Source organism: Gorilla gorilla, chromosome 5 (genome assembly GCF_029281585.2).
Source record: "Gorilla gorilla gorilla isolate KB3781 chromosome 5, NHGRI_mGorGor1-v2.1_pri, whole genome shotgun sequence".
Classification (NCBI taxonomy): domain Eukaryota; kingdom Metazoa; phylum Chordata; class Mammalia; order Primates; family Hominidae; genus Gorilla; species Gorilla gorilla.
The window spans coordinates 50,129,274-50,142,282 of NC_073229.2; the positions used below are offsets into that span (position 1 = coordinate 50,129,274).

Consider the following 13,009-nt stretch of genomic DNA (forward strand, 5'->3'; position numbering starts at 1 on the left):
GGAGGTTGCAGTGAGCTGAGATCGCGCCAATGCCCTTTAGCTTGGGGAGAGAGCGAGACTCCGTCTCAAAAAAAAAAAAAAAGATATGGAAGCAAATCTGTCTTCCAACACAATATCCCAGCCCCAGATCTCCCACCTGAGATTTCTCTAACACCATAACCTACATGAACCAGGGCAGAGAGGAGCAGAAACTCACCACGTGACCCCTGAAGCATGAAGCATCTGTCACAGGATCCAGTGTAATTGCATTAGCCTTAGCGGCTCTTCCTTAATTTGCTCCAGGATCTCCAACCAAAGGATATCTACTTGTTAGCCTTTCTTTCATCTCTGCAGGCCACAAGCTATTATGCTTTGACATAGTAACCATGCACTGATGATTTCTGGATTAGTGGGACATTGGAGATCATTTGCGGAAAGAAAGGCTTTATCCAGGGCCACTCATATACTGAGAACTAACCTCAGCAAAGCCATATTTCCTCCTCTGGAAAAGTCTATGGAGAGAGCCAGCCTCCAAAGGCTGCTCACCTTTCTGACTCCTGAAGTAAATGAACAGCCCTTCCCCAAGGAAGAGCAGGCCCAGCACAAAGTCCCCGACTCCACTCAGCATCTTGCTCTGTGCAGATTCAGACCATGCTCCTGAGAGTGGAAGCCAGGTTTAGTGATTTTTATCCCAAATTGAACCTCTTTAATTGAGATCCTGAGATTCAGAGCTTTGAAAATGAGGAAGAAGGCTGCCCTGCAAGAACTAAAATAACTAGCTATTTCTGGGGAAAAAAGGGTTTTCAAATCACACTGAACAGTTACAAGGTTAGGCCTCAAACTCATTCAAATATTACAACTTGATGTAAGACAGGACTTCAACATCTGATCAACAGAAATCCTGAGACTCACAGAGGTTAAGTAGTTTGTCTAGAGTGACAGAGCTAATAAAAGGCAGAGCTGGGATTGGACTCCCCTCATGCCAGGAAGGCCCCTACACTTCTCCTCTTCTCAGATCACAACAAACAACTCAGAGCAACAGCAGCAGAAATATAGTCTCAGACCCAGAGGCAGGGCCTGGAGCCCAGGGAGAGTGGATGACCCTGACCTGTGCCATCATGGGGAGGTTCAAAAGAGGGACAGCCTCTCCTGCCTCGCAGGCATGACTGATTCCACAGGGGGTACAAGTGTTTTTAGAAATGATTACAGGGCTATCCCCAGTGACCTGTGCTGATGGAGATGAGAACATGGAGCAAATGAAAATAGGATGTGGCAGAGGAGAAACCTGACACTCAGGGATTAGCACAGTCCCCTTCTTGGTGGGTGAGAAATTTAGGAAGTCAGAAAGCTGCTCACTCCATTCCACTGTGAGAGGGCTCGTCACGCTTGGGTGCTCCACTTGGCAGGTGTAAACCTCTCCACTCTGAGGAACTGTTTCCAGCATCACCAGGGTCTGGAAGGTCCAGTCTCCATTCTGGATCAGGCCTGTGGACACCACCCCAGCCTTCTCTTCCTGGCCGTTCCGGAACCACCTGACTTCAATGCTGCCTGGATAGAAACCATTCACAGAGCAGACCAGGAGGTTGTGGTGCTGCAGGGGCTGGGTCTTTGCAGGATACACAGTCACGTGAGGACGGACTATGAGAAAAAATAGTAGAGGGAATGAGTCAGGAAGACAGAGTAAGTCTCCTTGTTTGGCTGTTTTGTTTGTCTGCTTCTCTGTAAACCCAGGCTCTGGCCTTGACCAGGCCTCCAGCACAGCTGGCCATGTGGCCTTACAGTGTCATCAGCCTGGAATTGAATCTTTATAGTGAGGACCTATTAGATTTGAGAGATGTTGCGATAAATTATGTTTGTTTCTTCATAGCTTGAAATTGGCATGCATTGTCAAAGTGTTTATAAATCTCTGAAAGTACAGAGTGTATTAATTAAAACTGATGTCTGAGCCTGGTTGCCGGGTTCACATCAAAGGTCCCTTTTACTGGTTGATCCTGGAAGAGTTTTTCAATTCTTCTGTGTCTCAACTTTCTCACCTGTAATGGAGGATAATTATACTAATTTACCTGTTGAGATTATGTGAGAATTAATGCACATACAATATATAAAACAATGACTTAAGGTAGTCTTCCTTTTATGAGGTCAGAAAGCTTCTCGCTCCATTGCGCTGTGAGAAGGTTCATCACACTTGGGGGCTCCACTTGGCACCTACTTATCATCCTTGTACACCTTGAGAGAAAAATATGATTTAAAGCAATGTGGATAGATAAAGGGGCAGAGTAGAGCCGGGCGCGGTGGCTCACACCTGTAATCCCAGCACTTTGGGAGGCTGAGGCGGGAGGATCACGAGGTCAGGAGATGGAGATCATCCTCGCTAACAAGGTGAAACCCCGTCTCTACTAAAAATACAAAAAATTAGCCAGGTGTGGTGGCGGGCGCCTGTAGTCCCAGCTACTCAGGAGGCTGAGGCAGGAGAATGGCGTGAACCCAGGAGGCAGAGCTTGCAGTCAGTCGAGACTGCACCACTGCACTCCAGCCTGGGTGACAGAGCGAGACTCCGTCTTAAAAATAAATAAATAAATAAATAAATAAAAATAAGCATTTTATTTTGTAGTCAGAATTGTACTAACGGCTTTCTATACTTCATATTTTTATTTAATTCTAACATCAGCTCAGTAAAATAAACACCCTTTTTATGCTTACAGGTGGAGAGAATAAAATGATGGAGATAAAACAACTTTTGCAAAGATACAAAGCTAGTAAATGGTACACTATAGATTAAACCAAATTATATACCCCTCAAGCTCAGTCACTATATCATACTCCTTCACATTCTATTTCTGAGAATAATGACCCTTGTGTTAAAATTATTTATATCCTTATAATTTATGGATGTGCATAGCAGTAAGACTACTTCTTTTAATGAACCGCAGTATTATACAATTTGAGGAAGATACTGTGTAGCAATTCTAGTTCCTTCAAAAGATTCCCCTCATCATCATCATTACCCTCCTCTGGAAATGACAAGATTTGCACTTATCTTATGTGATGACACCCATAGCTCCTGAGAAATCTCCTTTTTATTAAAGGTAACAGTGGCCTCAAAATTCCTAAATATAAACTATTGCTCAGAATTATTATTTCAGATTTCTCATCATAAAGTAGTAAATTTGACGATCTCAAAATAGAAGAAAAAAGTGCCTTATTTACTCTGGAAAAACACACTTCTATTAGTACAGAAAGTTCAAATTTTCTTGGGTAAAAGTGACTATTGTCCCTGGATTTGAGAATAAACTATGTCTCCATACCCCAATAATAATTCAATACTACTGGAAGTTGTGAAATTGCAACCAGAAGATCACATTTAATTTGGTCAACAGAAAATAATAATTTACTTAGAAACTAATTTAGTCCCAGTACTAGGGAGATGGGAGGATTGCTTGAACCTGGAAGGTCCAGGCTGCAGTGACCCAAGATCATGCCACTGCATTCCAGCCTGGGTGACAGAGGGAGATCCTGACAAAAAACAAAAACAAAAACCCGGACATGGTGGCTCACGCCTGTAATCCCAGCATTTTGGGAGGCCAAGGTAGGTGTATCACCTCAGGTCAGGGGTTCGAGATCAGCCTGGCCAACATAGCAAAACCCAGTAAAGTACAAACATTATCCAGGTGTGGTGTTACATGCCTGTAATCCCAGCTACTCAGGAGGCTGAGGCAGGAGAATCGCTTGAACCCGGGAGGTGGAGCTTGCAGTGAGCCAAAATTGTGCCACTGCACTCCAGCCTGAGTGACAAGAATGAGACTCCATCTCAAAACAAACAAACAAACAAAAACACAGAAAAGAAAAGAAAAATAAAAGAAGAAACAAATTGTGAAAAAAAAAGTAATTGTGATAATGGTAATCTAGGAAAGCCAGCTAAGGTTCATCTTAGTATTTTAGGATAAAAGGGTGGTGATGATGGCAGTGACAAGCTGCCCAGACTGTTCCACTGCAGCGGGAAGTTGCAAGTAATGGTGGCAGAAGTGGGACCCCTGTGCCCCATGTCCCCTGTGCCTTCTGTCCCTCAGGCAGCATACTGCACTCCCAACCCTTGAGCAGCCAGTGGGACCCGCCGCTAGGCCCAGAGCCGCCAACACTCCTGCCTTGCTGCTCTCACCCTGCAGCTGTGGGTTGGGCATGGAGCTGGGACCACACTTCAGGGGCCCAGGATGAGAAGTGTGAGTGGCCCTGCTTTGGGGACCCGGCTAGTGGGAAGGACACTGTCCCACCCTGTCGAGGGCACCCAGTTCCTGTGCCTCAGGAGGAGGCTCTGCCTGAGGCTGCCCAGGGTTGTGTCCCTGGGGGTGGCCAGCAAGTCTATGCTCTTGATGGCCAGGCCTGGACTGCGATCTGCTCCCCAACACGCCTCCCCCACCCCATCCGGGCAAGGGGGAGCCCTGGGTGAGAGGTGAAGCTGGCTGGGCTTCTGGGTAGGGTGGAGACTTGGAGAACTTTTCTGTGTCTAGCTAAAGGTTTGTAAACACACCAATCAGCACTCTGTAAAAATGCACCAATCAGCACTGTGTGTCTAGCTAAAGGTTTGTAAATGCACCAATCTGCACTCTGTAAAAATGGACCAATCAGCGCTGTGTAAAATGGACCAATCAGCAGGATGTGGGTGGGGCCAAATAAGGCAATAAAAGCTGGCCACCTGAGCTAACAGCAGCAACCAGCTTGGGTCCTCTTCAATACTGTGGAATCTTTGTTTTTTCACTCTTCACAATAAATCTTGCTGCTGTTCACTCTTTGGATCCGCACTACCTTTATGAGCTATAACACTCACTGCAAGGGTCTGTGGCTTCATTCCTGAAGTCAGCAAGACCACGAACCCCCCAGGAGGAACAAACAACTCCGGACGCACCACCTTTCAGAGTGTAACACTCACTACGAAGGTCTGCAGCTTCACTCCTGAAGTGAGTGAGATGACGAACCCACCGGAAGGAAGAAACTCTGGACACATCTGAAGGAACAAACTCCAAACACACCATCTTTAAGAACTGTAACACTCACCGTGAGGGTCTGGCTTCATTCTTGAAGTCAACAAGACCAAGAACCCACTGGAAGGAATAAATTCCGGAGACATGGGCACCCCTGAGTGCTAGGGGAAGAACTTGAAGAGACATCACCCTTGCATCTGATGCTGGCCTGGGCCCAGCGAGGGGACCTGCCTATCCCAGGCTGCCAGAAGTTGTGACAGGGGCCACCTGCCAGTTCCATGGATTGGGTGTGAGCACCGCCTTCCCTGCAGCAGGATCCAGGCCTCTCTGCACTCCAAGCCCTCAATGCCAAGAAGGACCTACTGTCCCTGCTTGGGGGTGTCTGCTTCCACTGCCTGTCCTCTCCCAGCTCCCAGGTGCCCACTCTGATCTCAGAGTGCAGTCGGGGCCATGCCCTGGTGCTGTCACATCCTGGCCGGGTGTGTGCATGCCCAGGGCAGCATTGACACACCAGCCTCCTGCCACCTCAGCCACAGAGAAGCTGAGGAAAGATGGGTGGAGGGCACCTGGCACTGGCCTACAGGTGCCCCTTGCCACAGCAGCCTAGGTGCCATGGATGGCAGTGGGAGGCAGACAGCCTTCTGGGCAGAAGGTGGCAGATCCCTGATGAAGCCCCCCTCCTGCAGCCCAGGGAGGGCCTGAAAGCTGCTGGCTGGGTTGCCAGTCCTGCTGACAGGAGTGGGAACTTGTGCCTTTTCTGGGCCTGCCCCATGTCCGTCCATGGTGCGCACTTCCTCCCCTCTGAGGCCTGTTAAAGTCCTGGGCTAAGGCAGACATGAGCAGAGGATGAAGACAGCAGAGAGAAAGGACGGGGAGATGAGGGATGACCTGCTGCAGAGAGGACTTGCTCTCCCCAGGGTCTCGTCTCAGTGGCAGAGTGGAGCTGCCTTCCCCAGGGTCTCCTCAGCTGCAGAGTGGAGCTACCCTCCCCAGGGTCCCCTCTCTGCTGAAAACTGAGGAGAGGACAGGATGATCAGCTGCAGAATGGAACTACCCTCTGCTGAGAGCTGAACAGGTGTCAGGACAACCTGGCTATGGAGAGAAGCTGCCCACTGAGGGTCTCTTGAGCTTTTCTGTTGCTTAATAAAGCTCGTCTTGGTCCTGCCCACCCTCCACTTGTCTGCATACCTCATTCTTCCTGGACTCAGGACAAGAACCTGGCATCTACCAAATGGTGAGTCTAAAAAAGCTGTAACACAAACAGGACTGAAACATGCCCCTTGCTTGCCATGTCACGGGCAAAGAGGAGAGAAGAGCTGTGGTTCTTCAGGTAGCCCAAAGCTGGCAGCTCACCAAGCCATGGATGTGACTCCCTTTTTGGGGCCTGTGGTTCCTGAGGTCCCCAATCTTCCAGGTGCCACTATGTTCCCCAGTGCCAGCTGTGAAAGCTGCTTGTGGTGTGCGTGGTCCAGCTGCAGCCTCGGGCAGCTGGCACCCATGCTGGCACCTAGAGCTGCCCACCCTGCACAGCCAACATTCCTGGCTGTGCACAGTGTCTGGACCACACGCTCTGTTGCTCACACATCCCTCGCCACCTGACTCACCCTTGGCAGGTGTGGGATCCAGGCTGGTAGAGTGAGCAGAGTACAGCCTGCCACGTGAAGTGGGTGGAGTGAGCTCAGCTGGCTCAAGCAAAACTCAGGCAAAGGCATTACCAGCCACAGGATTCTGGCAAGAAAAGCAACACCACAAATGATCCTGTAACAGTGACATAGTTAGGCTGGCTCTGTTTCCCCACCCAAATCTCATCTTGAATTATAATCCCCATAATCTCCGCATGTCCAGGGTGGCACCTGGTTGGAGGTTATTTGATCATGGGGCCATTTCCCCCATGCTTTTCTTGCGATAGTGAGTGAGTTCTCACTAGATCTGATGGTTTTGTGTTTGACAGTTCCTCCTATGGGTGCATTCTCTCTCGCCTGCTGCCGTATAAGATGGGCCTCTTCCCCTTCTGCCATGATTGTAAGTTGCCTGAGGCCTTCCCGTCCATACAGAACTGTGAGTCAATTAAACCTTTTCCTTTATAAGTTACCCAGTCCCACGTATTTTCTTATGGCAATGTAAGAACAGACTATTATCGGTGGCAAGGAAAAGTAATTCTTTATGAGTAACATACTGGAATAGGGTAAAAGGGAGCACTTTCAAAACTTGTTCCCATCATTTTATTACCACCGTGAAATGTTTCTGGAATATACCGCGTAGGATTATTTCTCTATTGTAGAATTTTCTGAACATTCTATGGGGACATTCTGCATGTACTTATTGCTTCAAGTTTCTTCAAATAATGATTTTTTCTGAATATACTATACTATTTTGATGGTTCTTCGGTGAATTTTCTGGTGTTTGAGCTGGTTATTTGCAGTGAGGGGAGCAGGAGTATTTATGTGATCGGTTCATCCTCAATTGTCTGAATCGAATGTATCATACAAGCTCTGGAATTGTTAGAGTAGGCAGAAAGCCAGAAATGAGCAGACAAGGGAGCCCCTGGGAAAAGAAGCCTTGGAGTCACTGCCCACTGATAATCAGCGCTGCGCACTAATAGCAAAGAGGGCAATGGCTACACTGGCTACATCTGGCCCTGTGGTTGGTCCCTCCGCCCCTGGAGGGAACTTATCAGGCCCTAGCCTGAAACAGCCATGGCAGGGACTTTCTCCACTGACGAAATTGTGCACTCCTCCGAAAACTTCCCATAGAATAATCTTTTGCTCATTATAATAATAAAAAACACAGCTCTGGGTGGAGATTTTAAATACTCAGACATGCAACATGTGTAGTAACATGTGCAACCACAGAGCATGTGCACCCAAAGAGTTCTCCTGAAACATGTTTGCAAGTGACAGCCCCTCAGGCACCTTCTTGAATAATCATGTGAGATTCTCATAGAGTCCTTCAGCACTGGCTGCTGCTGGCTCCTTCTTTTGAGCAGCCCACTCTGTCTCCTCTTTCAGAGCATACTGTCTCTTTAAATAAACACTGCTACTACTATTTTTCCAGCTGGAACAGCCCAGAACTGTTTTCTACTCCTCCTTAGGAATGTACTTTATTTTCCTTCAATAATCTGTGCTACTCAACCCTTGCTATACATCTCTTGGCTGAATTCTTTCTTCCAAGTTAGACAAGAATGGAAGATTCCTACACTTCTTAGTAACAGAATTAATCAGAAATATCCAGGCTCATTGGGTTGGTCTCTTTCTGAGCGTGTGCAGGCAATTCTGTTGCTGTGTCCTCACCCTTTGGAGGAAAAAGCTAAAGCAGGTTTTTTTGTTTGTTTGTTTTGTTAAAGAGATCTCTACTGGGCAATGGGCTCAGAATCAGTTTTTGGTTCTTGAGCCTGCAAGTCAATGACATGCCTGTAGCTTCAGTAGAGTAAATCTGAAACCCTAGGGTTTGGCCTCTGAGATGGGTGAAACAGATGGAGAGGAGGAGACACGGGGTAGACTGGGGAGTAGAATGAGAGGAAGACTCACAAATATTACAAGATTTACATATCAGCATTGCTCATTCCAAACTTAATGAGGACTGAGATCAGACACTGAATATTGACATTGCCTGTTCTTTAAGAAAAAGCCTTGGATGCCTGTTTTAGTACCAGGAGAACAGTCTGACTTATTATTGAAACCATCATATGTTTGGACATGTGTATTTGGGTGGAAAAACTGAGTAAGGAGAGCAGGGGCAGGATACGGCATTAAGATGAAAAGAAAATATTAGAAACACAGTGAGCTCTTGCTAATTTTTCTGTAAAAGTATGACAGTATTTATTTCTGAAACGGTTATGAGAACCTACCACAAACCATAAAGATGAGTCATCCATGACAGTGTGATAGACTATAAATAAATATTGAGTTAGATTTGGATTGCATCTGGGCTGTATAATTTACAAGCTATGTTTTGGCTGATATCTTGTTTACATTACCCTTGGATTCCTCATAAAAATATTGATAGTAATTTTCACCGCATTGAATTATTATCAGAATTAAAGGGAAAATGTAAGCAAAGTAATTAGGTACCATGTTTGGTGATAAAATATTGCAAAAACTATACTTTTTTTCTCAGAATTTCTACACCCTGATTATAAAAGATAAAAAAGCACACCCCAAGCCAGCATGACTTTGTAAGACTTACTAATAAATAACAAATTTCTGTACCTATGGTTTACAGAATCCAAGCAGAATTTCTAGAATATTACAGATAGAATAGGCGTGTTTTGTAACATATCTACAATTTTAATATAAAATAAGTAGGTGAGTAACAGAGAATGCCATCAAATGCAGACAAATATGGAATAAAAAAGCAAAAATAAATCCATATCATTTTATGTAAGGAGAACATTTTTTAAAGCAGTTTTAAGTGTACAGAAAAATTGCAGAGAAAGTTCAGGGAGTTGCCACACCCCTTCTTCCCTAAAACAGCTCTCTGTTCAGTTTCTCCTACTACTAACATCCTGCTTCATTGTGGTACACTTGTTACAACTGATGAACCAATACTGATACTTATTGTTAACTGAGGTCCATGGTTAAATTAGGGTTCATTCTTATTATACAGCTCTATGGGTTCTGATAAATACATAATGTCATATATCCACCATTAAAGTGAAATGGTGGATAAAGTGAACCCAAGAGTCCCTTAGACAGTTTTTGTTTAAATAAACATAGAAATGGACACTTTGGGTCTTAAAGCTTGAAACTTATATTTGTTTTATCTGAGTTTCTTTCCAAATAAAGATCTCCCAGACCTCTCAAAAAGTATCAAAGAACTGGAACTCACCAGATCATCTCATCCAGACAATGAGACTCCCTGTTCCTGTTTTCCCATACCTAGCTACATTTCTTCCCTGATATATAAACTCCTAATTTTAGTCAGTCACAGAGATGGATTTGACACTGGACTCCCGTATCCTCAGCTGCAGCACCTGATTAAAGATTAAAGCCTTCTTCTTTGGCAATACTCATTGTCATCTCAGTGATTGGCTTTCTGTGTGGTGAGCAGCAAGACCCAGACTGAAGCCCTTGTGTGCAAGACCTAGACTGAACCTGGTGTTTTAGTAACAAAAGTATCCTATGAAGTAGTTTCACTGACCTAAAATTGTCCCAGACTCCACCTTCTTATCCATTCCTCTTCCTTCTGAACCCCTGGAAACCACTATTTACTGTCTCTGTATTTTTACCTTTTCCAGAATGTTATATAGTTGTAATCATATGGGATATAGTTGTAATCATATGGGATATAGTTTTTTTCAGACTGGCTTCTTTCACATAACAGTATGCATATAGGGGCTGGGCGTGGTGGCTCACACCTGCAATCCTAGCACTTTGGGAGGTCGAGGCAGGCGGATCATGAAGTCAGGAGTTCGAGACCAGCCTGGCCAATATGGTGAAACCCCGTCTCTACTAAAAATGCAAAAATTAGCTGGGTGTGGTGGCACGCACCTGTAATCCCAGCTACTTGGGAGGCTGAGGCAAGAGAATTGCTGGAACCTGGGAGGCTGAAGTTGTAGTGAGCTGAGATCACGCCACTGCACTCCAGCCTGGGCCACAGAGCGATCCTCCGTCTCAAAAAAAAAAAAAAAAAGAAGAAACAGTATGCATATAGGTTTTCTCCATGTCTGTTCATAGCTTGATGGCTTGTTTCTCTTTAATGTAGTATAATAACCCATGGTATGGATATACCAGAATTTGTTTATCCACTCACTTACTGGAAGATACCATGGTTGCTTTGAATTTTTGGCAGTTATGAATAAAGCTCTATAAACATTCGTGTACACTTGTTTATGTGGACAGATGTTTTCCACTCATTTGGGTAAATACTTCGAATTGCAATTGCTGAATCTTATGGTAAAGTATGATTAGCATTATAAGAAACAGCCAGAGTGTCTTCCAGATGAGGCAGGAGAATAGGATCTGGAGGCAGGGAACCTAAGGCGGTTTCACACTGATTTCTGAATAGAATTAAATTCAAAAGAAAACCCTAACTTTCTATGCCCAAGTAACAAAATAACCAGAGACTACTCCCTTTGCAAGCCTCCACCTTTTCTGCCTGGCATATGGTAAATGAAAATTACCTCTGATTGCTTGTTTTTTGCAACTAATCAGATGTTTGCATAGGAGTATAACTTTGTAACTTTATTTTGGCCTCTGATTGGTTGCAGAATTGTTTTCCTCAAAATTTCTGCAGCCTACTAATAAAAATCTAAGAAAAGCAAGATAAAACAAGCACAAACCAAGGTGGCATAACCTTGCAAGACTTGTGAATAAATTACAAGTTTCTTTATCTATAGTTTAGAGAAAGCTGACTCTTGAGAATGTTGCAATTAAGTTTTTGTTAACATATCTACAATTTTAATATAAAATAAATACATGAACAATAGAGAATACAGTCAAACTCAGACAAGTATAGAATGAAAAGCAAAACTAAATCCACATCCTCCCATGTAACAAGACCATTTCTAAAGCAGTTTTAAGTGTAGAAAAATATTTCAGAGAAAGTTTAGGGAGTTCCCACATACTTCCTTCCCTGAAACAGCTCTCTGTTCAGTTTCTATTATTAACATCCTGCATTAGTGTGGCACACTTGTTACAATTAATGAATCAATACTGATACTTATTGTTAACTGAGGTTCATAGTTATATTAGGGTTCACTCTATTACACAGTTCTATGGGTTCCAATAAATACATAATGTCATGTGTCTACCATTAAAGTGAAACCAACCCAATAGTCCCATAGATAGTTATTTGGATAAACATAAAAATTGACCCTTCTGCTCTTAAAACTTGAAATTTACATTTTTAAAATCTGAGTTCCTTCCTCAAGAAAGGATCCTGAGGTCTTTCAAAAATTGTCAAAGAGCTGGAACTCAGCAGATCATCACTTCCAGACCATGAGATGCCAGTCCCCATCATTGATTATGATTGTTTCCTTATTGTCTGGAGTTCTTGTTTTCCCATACATAGTAACATTCTTTCTTTGCTACATAAATCCCTAATTTTAGCCAGTCAGGGAGATGGATTTGAGGCTGATCTCCCATCTACTCAGCTGCAGTGCCTGATTAAAAATTAAAGCCTTCTTCCTTGGCAATACTTGTCATCTCAGTGATGGCTTTGTGCGAGGCCATTGTAGGAGCTAGACAAATCTAGGGTATTTCAGTAACAAAAGCATCATACAAAGTAGTTTCCCTAACTATGCCTGAGGCTCAACCTACTCACCCATCCTTCCTCCTCCTGAACCCCTGGCTACTTAACTGTCTGTATTTCTGCCTTTTCCACAGTATCATATAGTTGTAATTATACAGTATAGAGCTTTTTCAGACTGGATCCTTCCACTTAGCAATATGTCCATAGGTTTCCTCCATGTGATTTCATAGCTTGATATCTTATTTCTCTTTACTGTTGGAAAATACTCCACAGTATGGATGTATCACAATTTCTTTATCCACTGACCTTGAGGACACCTTGGGGGCTTCCAATTTTTGGCAATTATGAATAAAACTGCTATAAACATCCATGCACAGGTATGTGTGTACATAAGTTTTCCATTCATTTGGGTAAATACTCAGAGGTGCCATTGCTGGACTGTATTAAAAGTATGGTTAGCTTTGTAAGAAACACCCAGAGTGTCTTGCAAAGTGGCTGTACTGTTTAGCATTCCCACCAGCAATGAATCAGAGTCCCCGTTGTTCTACATCCTTGCCAGCATTTGGTTTTCTGAGAGTTTTGGATTCAGCCCAAAAAAATTGCTTTTTTGTTTGAGACAGAGTCTCGCTCTGTCACCCAGGCTGGAGTGCAGTGGCGCAATCTCAGCTCACTGCAAGCTCCGCCTCCTGGGTTCTTGCCATTCTCCTGCCTCAGCCTCCCGAGTAGCTGGGACTACAGGCACCCGCCACCACACCCGGCTAATTTTTTTGTATTTTTTTAGTAGAGACGGGGTTTCACCATGTTAGCCAGTATGGTCTCGATCTCCTGACCTCGTGATCCACCTGCCTCAGCCTCCCAAAGTG

The 13,009-nt window shown here is 44.4% G+C and overlaps 2 protein-coding genes across 2 annotated transcripts in view; both read right to left on the reverse strand.

Annotated features, from left to right (window-relative positions):
- The window catches only part of LOC115935014 (HLA class II histocompatibility antigen, DRB1 beta chain), a 185,863-nt gene that overhangs the window by 974 nt on the left and 171,880 nt on the right, over nucleotides 1-13,009 (reverse strand). The window lies entirely within an intron of this gene.
- Nucleotides 425-4,157, reverse strand: LOC134758703 (HLA class II histocompatibility antigen, DR beta 3 chain-like). The gene is made up of 3 exons (XM_063707317.1): nucleotides 4,136-4,157; nucleotides 1,336-1,617; nucleotides 425-636 (listed from the first exon to the last, which is right to left on the reverse strand). Exons 1-3 carry the CDS (start codon nucleotides 4,155-4,157, stop codon nucleotides 425-427), a joined length of 516 nt encoding a protein of 171 aa, XP_063563387.1.

Bases quoted from the DNA above. Each gene is read 5' to 3' on its own strand.
- LOC134758703 (XM_063707317.1), bottom strand. From the start codon at position 4,157: ATGCCCAACCCACAGCTGCAGG. The intron at 1,618-4,135 runs GTGAGAGCAGCA...TTTTTCTCATAG, and splicing joins GCCCAACCCACAGCTGCAGG to TCCGTCCTCACGTGACTGTG. The intron at 637-1,335 runs GTGAGCAGCTTT...TTCCACTCTCAG, and splicing joins CCCTCTCACAGTGGAATGGA to GAGCATGGTCTGAATCTGCA.